This window comes from Trichomycterus rosablanca, chromosome 19, assembly GCF_030014385.1.
Source record: "Trichomycterus rosablanca isolate fTriRos1 chromosome 19, fTriRos1.hap1, whole genome shotgun sequence".
Classification (NCBI taxonomy): domain Eukaryota; kingdom Metazoa; phylum Chordata; class Actinopteri; order Siluriformes; family Trichomycteridae; genus Trichomycterus; species Trichomycterus rosablanca.
The window spans coordinates 22,869,391-22,882,734 of NC_086006.1; the positions used below are offsets into that span (position 1 = coordinate 22,869,391).

General features: G+C 40.1%; 1 protein-coding gene across 3 annotated transcripts in view; it reads left to right on the forward strand.

Annotated features, from left to right (window-relative positions):
- Window positions 1–12,975, forward strand: part of rarga (retinoic acid receptor gamma a) — a 54,162-nt gene extending 41,187 nt beyond the window's left edge. For all 3 annotated transcript variants that reach the window (XM_063014858.1, XM_063014857.1, XM_063014859.1), the window contains 7 exons: window positions 6,482–6,630; window positions 7,564–7,705; window positions 8,984–9,147; window positions 10,314–10,490; window positions 10,587–10,791; window positions 11,530–11,688; window positions 12,277–12,975. In XM_063014858.1, the coding sequence (XP_062870928.1) occupies window positions 6,482–6,630; window positions 7,564–7,705; window positions 8,984–9,147; window positions 10,314–10,490; window positions 10,587–10,791; window positions 11,530–11,688; window positions 12,277–12,632 (1,352 nt within the window). In that variant the 3' untranslated portion in view covers window positions 12,633–12,975. The remainder of the gene's footprint in view (window positions 1–6,481; window positions 6,631–7,563; window positions 7,706–8,983; window positions 9,148–10,313; window positions 10,491–10,586; window positions 10,792–11,529; window positions 11,689–12,276) is intronic.
- The last annotated feature ends 369 nt before the right edge of the window (window positions 12,976–13,344 follow it).

Sequence of the window (13,344 nt, forward strand, 5' to 3'; positions counted from 1 at the left end):
GGGTAAATCTTTCCATCTAGAGGTGATTCACATGCAGATTTCAAATGAAGAACCTTTACAATTCAGCGAATTTCATGAACAGGATATCACTCAACATTTGACGCTTTGAAGGCTGCCACTCCACACCCTTCACAGTTAGGCAATCTCTTTTTAAATCTCACTGCCCAATATAAGTACAAAACATTTCTGGGCATCTGTCACTCAAAACAGAAGTTTCTCACACTTACTAAATGTCAACAGAAATAACCAGACAATGCTATGGCACAGAGTGTAATATTGAAAGGCCTGGTATTTCTGTGTGTGTGTGTGTGTGTGTGTGTGTGTGTGTGTGACCACAAATCACACAGACAACAGGAAGCTGCAGTCTTGCTGGCTCCTCATGGTCTGTCGAGAAATGAAGGACGCTCAGTATGGAAAAAAAAAATCTAGGTTCAGACAAAAAGGCACAGCCATGTGGTCACAACCTAATTCTATAAACAAGTATAAACTTTTGGATAAACAAAAGTGCCACCTGCAGCACTAAAGTCTTTAAATCCTATGCCATTATTTCTCAAATGTATCTTGAAAGATATTACAGTTACTCATCTAACCACACCAACACCTGTCAAAGAAGCGTACAGTGGTGTTACTATATGATAACACATAGTAAGATTATTTTTGTTGGTTTTTCTCTTTACTTTTGCCACTAAGGCGTCAACCAACCTCTTACTTCTACTTTTGCGGTTTCTATTGTTTGGGGAAGGAAGCAATAAGAGCCAAACAAGGAGTTCCTTGTCACTAAATCTGTTTTACAGAAAAATGTAAGACCATAGCACATGGTAACTGGACTTAGTCTCATGGCAGGTGAGCGCAGACGGCTAGACAGATGGAGAGAGGAAATGTGTGAGTGCAAGCAGAATCCCAAGGATCAAAGTTGAATTCTAGACCAGGCTGAGCCTTAGTCAGTTGGCTCCAGCACTTACGGACAGATCAACACCCCAGTGTCTGTGCCCATGCAACAGAGATCCAGCCAGTGGAGTGAAGAGGTATTGGAGGAGACAGTGTGAATGCACATATGAGATCTGGCAAGCAGTGTTGTTCTTAGCGCCAGAGATCTGTCTTTTTTGGATCTGATCTCCATTTACAAGCTCGCAATAATTTGTTTTGATTATGTCACCATGGTACATTTGAGTGGCTCGCTCAACCAGCAGCTGTGGCGGTTCAGAGTTTAAGTTACAGATGAAGTTTGAACTTGTCGTCTGGGTCTCCGAGGACACATTGCTTTTCTTGCTTCTTTGTTGGATGAAGTTGTGCAGTAAAGATGGCGTTCTTGACCAAATGTTGACTGGGCTATATCAAGAAGAAGTCTTAAGGAAGTTTTATGAGGCGCTGTAAAAAAGAAGGGCAGTGTCAAATGTGCAGTACTGTCTACAAGGGTAATCTCCCATGAACCCAAATCCTGAGGGGGTGTCTCCAAGATCTACCTCCAGTAAAAAGGCACTGGCATCTCAGTTTTGTTCTGACACCACCACGTCTAGCCATGCAGCGCTCAAGGTCTTTGCGGAGACCATGCAGCCAACGTCTGTTGGTCCAGCAGTGTTCATGTGTGTGCGTGTATGTATTCATGCTCTTGTGCTGTTTATGACATAAGGGTGCAAATTCCTCTGGTTTTTGCACCCTGGTCTTTAAGAGTCCCATTTCTCTGGTAGTGTCTAGTATGAGGTACATGTTTTCTTTGTTTAGCAATCTTCTGGCTGGCAGCTAGGTTTTATTAAATGTCTACTATTTAAACAAAAAGAACTCATGTTAACATGCCCAGGCAGCTTTAGAAAAGTGATGAGAGGAACTGCTACTGCTAACCACCTTCAATTAAATCAGGCATACACTCCCCTCTTTTCTGAACATCAGTCCATCAATCCTTTTAACTATTCATGTTCTGTGACTGAACAGTCATAATGACAGGTGACTGCTTCAAATCTGTTCTCTCAGATTGACACTCAGGGGCACAGTGTTTGTTATCTTTCAAAGGTGTTTTGTAACATTACTGGGTTGACTAACAGTGGAAATGCCAGTAAGATCGTCAGCAGTGAGAAAACATCCAGCAGAAAAAATAAGTGAAGCAAAGAAGAGGAAGGAAGTGTGATTGTGCTATAGTGAAAGGTTGTGATGTGAACCATGCACTGGAGATGGCAGGAAGCTGTGGGCAGAGAGAAAAAAAAGCCAGAAGGTAAGAAAAAGAGAAACAGAGTGAACCCCACCTAGCTTACCATCAGAAAGCTAGTGTAGTGGGTTTGGGGAGGACTGCATGTTCTTGCCCATTAGGCATACAAAGCTCAGAGAGGGACCTCCTGTTCACGCAACCTGTGCCAGTCAGTCTATTAATCATGCTGTTCAGAATGGCCTGCCCAATCTGTGCACCGGCTGCCGCACGGCGCGTCTGGACATGCAAAACTAAACCAACAAAGCCTTATGCTTTGAGAACAGTGACTGAGAACACTGTGCTAAGCAATGTTAACAAGGAAGTTAAGCAAGGTCCTACAGCTCTATAAGCACATACTAACAAGCATAGACTGAAACCTGAAAATGGGGATGAGCTGACAATGTTATTTGCTAATCAAATTGGGTGCTTTGGAAACCATTGGGCCATTGGTACTTTAGCCATGTGAATACCTAAATTAAACATGCACACCTTAGTTTCTAGGTCAGAATTACACCTTGAAATAGTGTTCTGCTGAAGATGAAATCACACTTACAGCCATGTACGTAAAATCTGCTTTCCTATTGTGAAAGAGTATTTGTTCCTCAGGCGATGTGTCATATGTGTCTCAGCTAACAGTGGTGTTGCAACATGAACATGCAGCATTTCGATTTTACAGATTCAGCAGGCATGTATTCTAATTTAACTAGATGGGGTGGCATCGGTTGTTACAACAAGCATCCTGATAGTCATTGTGCTTTCATACATTTTACAACTGGTAATCTTTCTATCAAGTATTTTTGTAGAAAATATTAGGAGTTACAGCAGTATAAAAAGGTGCCATGTATATGTAGATGTTAATATGGTCGAGCTAAAGACGAATAACACCATGACATAAAGCAAAGTGGGGTTTTCTCAGTCAGATCTATTATTTCCTGTATGATTATATGATTCAGTGTTGATTCAGTGTTGGTTATCTCACTCACCATGATCAACTAACAGTGTTTAAATAAGATATTTAAGGTTTATAGGATATCTTGCTTTCCAATATCTAAATACTATAAAAACTGTTACCTTATTAACCAACTGTGGTTGCTGTGGTTTCATACCAACATGTTTACAATGGTGTGTTCAGTTTTGGAATTTTAGCTGACAAAAATGCTTTGTAGGAACATTTTGTTCTGTGTACTTAAGCCCAAATAACTGGTAAACAAAACCCAGTTACTAATAATAGAGCTTAAAGAGCTTATTAATTATACTAATAAGAATTTAAATAATGTAATTAGTCAGTACTCAATTAACTACAATAAATACAATGTGTAATCTGCCAATTCTTGAAGATGCTTTAATTTCCACACAGTGTATCATATAAATGCTTTTTATTCAAATGTTTATGATGTTTAACTAACATTAAAAGTTCTTTGTTGTTTGTAAAGTTAAAGTTTACAAAAACTTGATTAAGAAATGTGATTACATTTTGACTGGATTTACTTAAAAAACACACACAAAAAATAATACTCACCCTACCATCAATCAGATTTTCCATGGCCATGGTATAAATACATGCAGCGTATACCCGAGTATCTGCTTTAGCCTCTAGGAGTGCTGCATACTGTGGGTCTTGGTGGGAGGAGTCTCAGATAAAGTTGACATTAGCGCATACCTGTTCAGATGAATCTCCTGTGTGCACAGGCTTTTGAGTGAGGGTATAAGGAGTAAAATAACACTCAACAGGAAATGAGCAATGGCTACTGATAACTATGACCCCCTCACCAGTGTCCCGCCCTGAACCTGTCCCTCTATCTGCTCATGGCTAGGCCTGCAGATTGTCATGCAAATAGAGCTCCAAGCTCAGAGCCTGATAAGGATTAGGATAGTATAGTATACTGTTTTTACAGTGCTTTGTTTTCCGAATAGAAAGATGAGACTAGTTAGAAAAAAAAAGAGAGAAGGCTCCGGAGGAAAAGGGGGGAGGGAGGGTAGGAAGATCTGCAGACGAAGTCGGCCTGTCCCATTGTGTGTCTCAGGGGAATGTTGACAGAGCTTTGGAAACAGTTTGTAAAAGAGGTGTAAGAGAAGACCTTTTTACGGCAGGAACCAGTTTGGGTTGTTGACGGACGCTGATGGATTTTTGTCCCTCCTCACCTCTTGTCCTGTTTTGCTTCACTTGCTGTCTCAGAGGTGGTGCCAGTCAGTAATCATTGTTAGACGCCTCCCATAGTTATGCCTTTCAGAGCTGTTGTTAGCACCTGTTGTGGAGTCACATATTGCTACAACTGCTACATAAACAAAAGGGTTCATGCCAGGTTAAGTCCATGAGCGTATTGTGCATATTGTTAATAATGAAGTGATTATTTTTAACATTTCTAAGTTTGACAAATGACTACAAGTTTTGAGTTTAACCATGACATTTTTGTGCAGACAGTTCACCTAAACAATAATTTCTCCATTGATTATCATATATTATTGACGTCTGTAGTTACAGTGTTTTGTAACAATTAAACTAAAGCATTTTATAATCCTCCATAGCTTTGCTAGGGTTGCAAATAGATATGTACTAACTACTTTACCTATATTTCAGCCCTATGGTGTTTAGTTAACCATGACCATTAACATAGATGTTGCTGTATTCATGTTTTGCTTTTCCCTGTCCCTCATTCCTATTTTCCCCTTTTGCTGTCTTCTATCAAACTTCTCTTTTAATGCTCCCATTTTTCTTTTTAAAAGTCTCCTGAGTCTTGTAAAGTAGCAAGCTGGTGCATTGGCTGAACTCTGGTGTTTGTGAGGGCTTAATTGAAAAAAAGAGGGGGGTTTGTAAGTTAAGTTTAGGCTAGTCTCTGCTTTCCATTGACCATATCTGGGGGGAGGTGGTGCAGTAAAAGTTAAAAATTTTAAAGCCTTCCTGCCTTTCATTTTATGATTGGGCCTTTTTAACTGGCCAGGGCTACAGCTGGTGTTGGTGTGAATGGCTGCCCGAGGTGACTGAACTTCAGTAAAGCATCACCAGCCAGACTTTTGCCTCCACCCTGGTCTTGAGAGCACCTTTATAGGCCAAGCTTATGAGGGTAGGCCTCCAATAAAAACTGGCAGGGCCATACTAAGGAATTTGGGGCCAGGAAACAAGAGAAAAATAGGGTTTGTGTGTCAAGAGATGACAAAAGGGGTGGTGTCGAACGTTTTAGGGAAATGTTGCTTGTGCATGAACTTGTATTCTAGACACACAAGGGTGTGTGAGTAGCATAAAACAAACAAAATGGCTCGGCAATTTGTCATTGTGGTGTCTTGTAGGGAGTGAGTGTGTAATTCGAAGTATGTTTCAAGGGAAGGGAAAAGTATTCACACCTATGAGCTGAGAAACACAGGAGCCAGTCGGCCAGCTATGTAAGAATAAGGAAGCTTTGTGCTGGAGCCCCACCTCAGTGCCTGTGGCAGTGATGAGCTACAAGTCTTATCAAAACATCGGTGATGCTACTGCTTATCTGTCTCAGCGTTAAACTGTTTGTTTATTTTTTTTACTTTCTGTCAATCAAGCCGCTCTAATCTCTCTGAAATCCCACATTCTGTGGAGAGAGCTGGTTAAAAGAAGTGGATTGCATAGGGGAATTCTAGATGTTACCCCTATTTAACCTCCGATCTGTCACTAATTACACAAAATAGTGCTATAAATAAACTAAATCTTTCCTATGCTAGCGCTTTCTTATTTCACTACAGTCCTGGCCCATCTGCCCATTTAGAATTGTATTCAGCCCAGTCTTTCGCTAGATGGCCACTACATGGTCCAAACTATGTGGACAGCCCACATTTTTATTTCAGGCGTGTTAGCCACGCCCGTGTACACATATGTATAAAACAACTACACAAAGAAAATGATATGCTTCTAACTTTGTAACAAGTTTGAGCACGTTTCTGTTTTAGTATGACTTGTGTAAGTAAGGCCCATGAGGACATGGTTTGATACATTTAGTGTGGAGAAATGTTAGTGGCCTGCACTGAGCCCTGACCTCAACCATACTGAACATCTTTGGAATTAATTGATTTGCTGAATGCAAGCCAGGTCTTCTCATTTACAATCAGTGTCTGACTTACAAATGCGGTTTTGACTAAATGGGCATAAATGCGTAGAGACACTCTTCAAAAGCCTTTCTAGAAAAATAGAGGTTGTTATAGCCAAAGTTGGTGTCAAGTACATTTTTATACAATGTTTAACAAGCTTAACACATATCTTTAAATCCCTCCTTTACTTAAAGTTTTTAGAGTATTACATATTGTACCAAAATCTAACTTATATCTCTTTATTTTTTTTAGCGGTGGAAACCCAAAGCACAAGCTCAGAGGAAATGGTGCCCAGTTCGCCCTCTCCACCCCCACCGCCCCGTGTCTACAAGCCATGTTTTGTCTGCCAGGATAAATCCTCTGGGTACCACTATGGGGTCAGCTCCTGTGAGGGCTGCAAGGTATGGAGAATTTGTTTTTACTTTTTTGCTAAAGGAAATCATAAGACAGTGAGACCTCTCATGTGCATGATGCCCTAGTTAGCTAAAAATGTGCATCATGTGACCTGTACTGTGACAAAAGGTCTAAAAAATTAAGCAATACAGTGCAGAGCAAAACAAACTCACTAGCCAGGCTTTACATTTTTTTCCACAGTTTAGGCACATGTGTTATAATAGTACAACTGGCAACTCAGTTACGTGTTAGTCCAATATATGATTGTTTTATCGAGACACACATATTTAATTTTAGAGATGCTCTGTCCCGAACAGCACAATAAGCCCCTGTGTAGCTATTCCTAAGTGCAAACTTGGTCTCGTTGTAGATGTACAGATTTATGCCATGAAAGCCACCAAGGTTCCCACTACCACAAAAAAGACAAAACAGGGTTTTCTTTGGTAGATTGGAGGGAAAAATGCTGGTCATTGCCATGTCAACTTAAATTTGATTACTAAATCACAAATAGCCTGAATACAAAATATTCATTCAGGCACTTGGACTAGTAATCAGTCCACATCTGCCTTGCTGCTAAATTTTACGATTTCATGAGATACTTATTTTCTGCACATCAAAGTCTCTGCTACAAAAACAATGTGAGACATTGCACTAGAAATCTGAAGCACGAAAACATCCAAGAGGTCACTCGAAACAGAGTAACAGAAACTAGAAACTCATCAGTAGTGGACACTATGAGCAAAGACTATAATCCAAGATGATTTTTAGCATATGTTTTGGTTTAGCAAGCCAGAACAACAGGGTCCTGACAACAAAGCAAAAGCCAAATGTGTTCCCTCCTCTAATAAAGATGAAGGGAAAACGTAAAGAAGGGCAGATTAGACAAGAAGCACATGTTGAGAAACTTTGGCTAACGTTCTCTCTGTCTTGCCTGGCTGCAGGGCTTCTTTAGGCGCAGCATCCAGAAGAACATGGTGTACACCTGCCACCGCGACAAGAACTGCCAGATCAACAAGGTCACACGTAACCGCTGCCAGTACTGCCGCTTGCAGAAGTGCTTCGAGGTCGGCATGTCCAAGGAAGGTGAGGAAGTCGGATGGCATGTGGGCGCTCCTGGCGCACTGCCCACAGAGAAGCTGACACCTACAGACTAGAGCCATAGAGACTAGACTACAGATTTGAACAGATATAGAGGCAGTCAAAGATAGTTTACACAAACAGAGCAACATGGACAGACAAGTTTCACCAAGCCTGTCTCACCATGCACCAACTGCTACTATCAAATTATATGAATGCACAAGTACTCTGAGGTTCTGCCTGACCGGCTGATAGCACTGCGTTGTTTGCTTAGCCTTTAAAATAAAAAATAAAAAATTAATTGGTCAATACAGCCATACAAATAGGTTCTAAATAAATGTAATGTTTTGTTTATTTTATTAGTAAAAATAAGTGAACATTCTTTATAAGGAACAAACATCTGCACATTTTAATTACTGCTTATTTACTAAGATTAACAACTTAAGCAAAAACATGGCATGTACAAAGGTTTTTGTTATTGCCTAAACTGTCTTAGGTAAATTATTAAGAGACATTAACCAGCTAAACTGATATTAACTCATATCTGGTGTAAATCACTTTGAAATTCTTCCTATTTTTATGCAACTTCCTAACCAGACTTTTACAAATGCATAAACATAATAAGCATTCCAACTCTTTACGTCCACCCCCAGCATTATCAATCCATCATCACTTTTGTTTTTAGTAGCTCTTCATAAAAGCGCCTTCATGACATGGCACTAACAGATTTGTGCAATGCCAGAGACAATAGCACCAAGTTTTAAGGCCGCAAGCTGGCCTGTATGTTTGCTCACCTGCCAGAAACACAGAGGAGATATCACCAGAAGAGTGGCACACTGGCTGCTCTACGTGTCTGTGGGGATATATGTATATCTTTATATGTGTGGGATGTATGGAGAGACCGGGATCACATTGTGCTTTTGCTATTACTGGATATCCTGAAAGGAAGGAAAGAAAGGGAGGAGGGAAAGAAGGTGGGGGGAGTGAGTGACGGGGTATGGAGAGGGAAAGGCTTGGCAACATAGATATATGCACCTCCAGGTCACATTCATTATAACAAGTTGTTCTCAGGTCAGTTTTCCCTATGCTGATGATTGATGATGACATTAGGCACAGGGTTTGCAGAACTGATCCTGCATCAGTGTTGCAACATGTCTTTGGCTCATAGCAAAGATTTTCAGAAAAGCACTTCCAGCTGCTAAGATCATAGCTTGGCAGAGGTACGATGGACCTGATTCATGGCTGAGGTATTGACTCTCTCTCGTCTCTCTATGTGACCCTCAGCTGTACGGAACGACCGTAATAAGAAGAAGAAGGATGTGAAAGAGGAGGCTGTGTCAGTTGAGAGCTATGAGCTAAGTGGAGAATTGGAGGAGCTGGTAAACAAAGTGAGCAAAGCTCATCAAGAGACCTTCCCCTCTTTGTGCCAGCTTGGAAAATACACCACAGTAAGTTAAACCACACAGGCAAAGTATACACACAAATCTACCTAATGTGTATTGGGGAACATTTGCATACTAATGTTGCCCTCTGTACATTTAAATGAATCATTAGCATTAGGTAGATAGTCTGATTTTAGAATCTCACTTACATTTTCCTTATTATAAAAATGTACAACATAAAACCAACATAGAGGCCTGTATGTGGTCTTAATTAGTTTGTTTGTTTGCTTATTAGGATTTTAATGTCATGTTTTACACTCTTTGGTTACATTCATGACAGACACACGGTAGTTACTCGTTACACAAGGTTCATCACGTCTCAATTTTGTATCTCCAATTCACCTCACTTGCATGTCTTTGGACTGTGGGAGGAAACCGGAGCACCCAGGGGAAACCCACACAGACACGGGGAGAACATGCAAACTCCACACAGAAAGGACCCGGACCGCCCCACCTGGGGATCGAACCCAGGACCTTCTTGCCGTGAGGCGACAGTGCTACCCACTTAGCCACCGTGCCGCCCTGTTAATTAGTAGACATAATAAAGAACCAAACATTTCAAACCATTTTTCATCTGAAATTATGAGATGATCAACAAGTCCCCTTCAAAGCTTCCCTTCAGCTTGTGCAACATTTAGAATTGGAGCCTATTTACAATAACCTGCCTGCCTCATGTAGTATTAAAAACGCTGTATTTAAAACGCTGCTTGTATGCAAAATATAGCACTTCTTTGTGTTTAATTACATCACTACGTTTAACTGGTTGGATTATCTGAAATATATGTTTTTATCTTTATTTCACATTTCGGAAAATAAACTTAATGCAGTCAACAGCGAAAATGCAAGACACTGTCAATAGTTTATTGTATTAAACTATTAAAAATAACACTATTATAAAAACTAAGTAGCATTTGGAAAATTCATTACATTCATTTAAATGCAGAAATATCAACAGGAATCAACAGAAAGGTCATATTTATATGTATTGTTTCCAGAGCTTTTGCTTGCAATTACTACTTTGGATTGTTTATTTGCAGCTTAAAGAAAAGCAGTTTTACTCTGCCTACTACATTTTTTTCTACTTTTAAAATACAGTTAAATGTAATACTTGTATCAGAGCTTATATTCCCTGAACGTTTCTCACTCTGACCTTTTATTTTCCTTTGAATTAGAACTCCAGCTCAGATCATCGTGTACAGCTGGATCTGGGATTATGGGATAAATTCAGTGAGCTTTCCACCAAGTGCATCATCAAGATTGTGGAGTTTGCCAAGCGCCTCCCAGGTTTCACATCCCTCACAATCGCCGACCAGATCACCCTGCTCAAATCAGCCTGCCTGGACATTCTTGTAAGTAAATTATGTTAAGCAAAAATACAGTTTGCAATATTACATAAATATATGCATTTGATTAAATGATGAAATGTTTATGTAATATTATTTCAGATGCTTCGGATCTGCACACGTTACACCCCGGAGCAGGACACAATGACATTCTCAGATGGACTCACTCTGAACCGCACACAGATGCACAACGCAGGATTCGGGCCACTTACTGACCTGGTCTTTGCGTTTGCTGGGCAACTTCTGCCGCTGGAGATGGACGATACTGAAACAGGCCTCCTCAGTGCCATCTGTCTCATCTGTGGAGGTAATGCACCCTCCTGTTACATTGCACCAGTGCTGCCATCTGCTGGGGTGGTTTTTGGTTCAAGGAACCTGTTTTTGTGGGATACATTTTGCACTTATTTTAAGAATAGTTTTATGTAAAAATGCACTGTACCCTCAATCAACAGTTTTTTTTTTTTTTTTACTTGTTTGTTTGCCATGAATAAAACACTGGGGGGACCAAACCTACAGGGGGTGGGTGGTCTTCCTGCCATTCTAAAACATTCCTGCCATATCAACTGATGTGAACCCTGACATCCTAACATTATGCAAAGCAAAATTTTTTGAGGGAAGGCATTTTGAGCATATCTGAATATTTGGTGGAAGGCATTTTAGGCATATCTGAATATATTGGGGGGGGAAATTTAGGCATATCTGAATATATGGGGGGGGGGCATTTTAGGCATATCTGAATATATGGGGGGGGCATTTTAGGCATATCTGAATATATGGGGGGGGGGGGGGCATTTTAGGCATATCTGAATATATTGGGGGGGGGGGGGTCACCATATTGACCCTTTTTTCAATAAAATAAGTTATATCAGAAGCATGTACATCTTTTCTGTAATGGTTCTTATTACTGTTCTACTATGTAATTTGAGGTTTATAAATGTTTTTTCCAAAAACAGCCTTATAAAAGCATTACCTTTTTTATTAAGTATAATATAATAATGTAGTCAACTATATGGTTGTGCTAATTCTCTTTCTTGTCTTTGTTTAGACCGTATGGATCTAGAGGAGCCTGAGCGTGTAGATCGTCTGCAGGAACCCTTGTTGGAGGCACTAAAAATCTACGCTCGCCGCCGCCGACCTAACAAACCTCATATGTTCCCGCGTATGCTGATGAAGATCACAGACCTGCGTGGAATCAGTACCAAAGGTTGGTTTACCTATAGTTATGTAGGGCTAGCTTGTAAATGGAAAACTGCAATAGTTAAAAATGCCCAATAGTTAATTAATAGTTAAAAGTGTCCACACTTTTATAAAAAAGATAGCATATAATTATACCATTGGGAAAGCTACTTTAAACAAAGTAACATTTACATAACATGCATGCCTACGCTTCATCATGCAAATAGAAGGATCACTAGTATTCTGACAAGAATTACTTGTCTTATGTATTCGTAATAAGCAGTAATTTAACACACAAAAAACAGCAATTTAAAGGCAGTCAATTCAGAATGACTTGGCAACCTTGGATAGACCACTGTGGAGAAAAAGTTGCAATATGAGAGGAAAGTGTAAATGCATTAATAAACTACATTAAATGTAAAGTACTTGAAAAGTCTACTTTGTTGTATTTTAAATATATTTTTTAAAGTATGTTCAGCTCTGATGACAGTACGTCAAACTGTAATGAAACTTTTGATAATGTGTTAAATTGTCACTATTTAATACTGCATTATTTTTCCAAGCATCAGTGTAGTTGGATTATCCTGAATAAGACCTTTTTGCTCTTTAATTTCAGGTGCAGAGAGGGCGGTTACTCTGAAGATGGAAATCCCAGGCCCTATGCCGCCTCTTATCCGGGAGATGCTGGAGAATCCGGAGGCGTTTGAGGAGCAAGCTGAGAGCAGTGAGAGCAAAGCTGAATCAGCTCCTCCTCCTCCAACGGTTCCCCCAGTCACTGTGAAGACAGAGCGGGAGGATGAGGAGGAGAGCTGGAACACAGAAAACGGAAGTGAGCCATCACCAGAGGAGGAGGACGACGAGGACGAAGATGTTGAGGAAGAAAGAGGGACAGACAGTGATGGAGAGGCCTGGCCTGGTCAGGAACCAAGTGCGGACATGTCCAGAAAGAGCCATGGTGCGAGGGCTCAGTGAGCAGGCTCGTTGTTTTACAAACCTCATCAAGACCTTTACCCCTTCCTCTGTTTTAATTCCACCACAGCAATCTGCTGACTAATGGGGCAATTTTAAAACCTAATCAGTGCAGCACCCTATTTCACCCTATTCCAGTGGAGAGACTTATCATGTGCCTCTTCTCATGAACTTTGCGAGAAGGAAGATGCAAGACAAAACAACTGACTGTGCAGACAAAACAGCAGTCACTTTTTTATACGATCATGTTTGTATTAAATAAATAAAAGAACAGCCATACCGACAAAGCAGCACAAATCAGTCAACTTGTATTAAGTTCCTAATGATATCTCTGCAAAACAACAAACATTTGGATACTTTTGAATTTCTTTTGACTTTTAAGCTTTTAAATAGTTGTTTAATTTTTATGAATATGCTCATACATATCTATATACCTTTATATTGTTTGTCTTTGTATACTATTTCTTCAGTTATATTTTGTTTGGATAGCTTTTGTAAGGACGAATGGAGATTATCCTATTACTTTTACAGGCTGACCTCTACTGAGTCTTTACCCAGTAACTCAACTGGGTTCTCAAGCACTTGGCTCAGTGTAAACGTCAGCGCTAATCAAATTTGTAGCATATCTTCCTCGACTTCATTTGTTTATTAGTGTGTTTAGGACTGGGACAACATTACTTCTGGTTGCTAAATCTACAGTAACTTTTTGCCAATT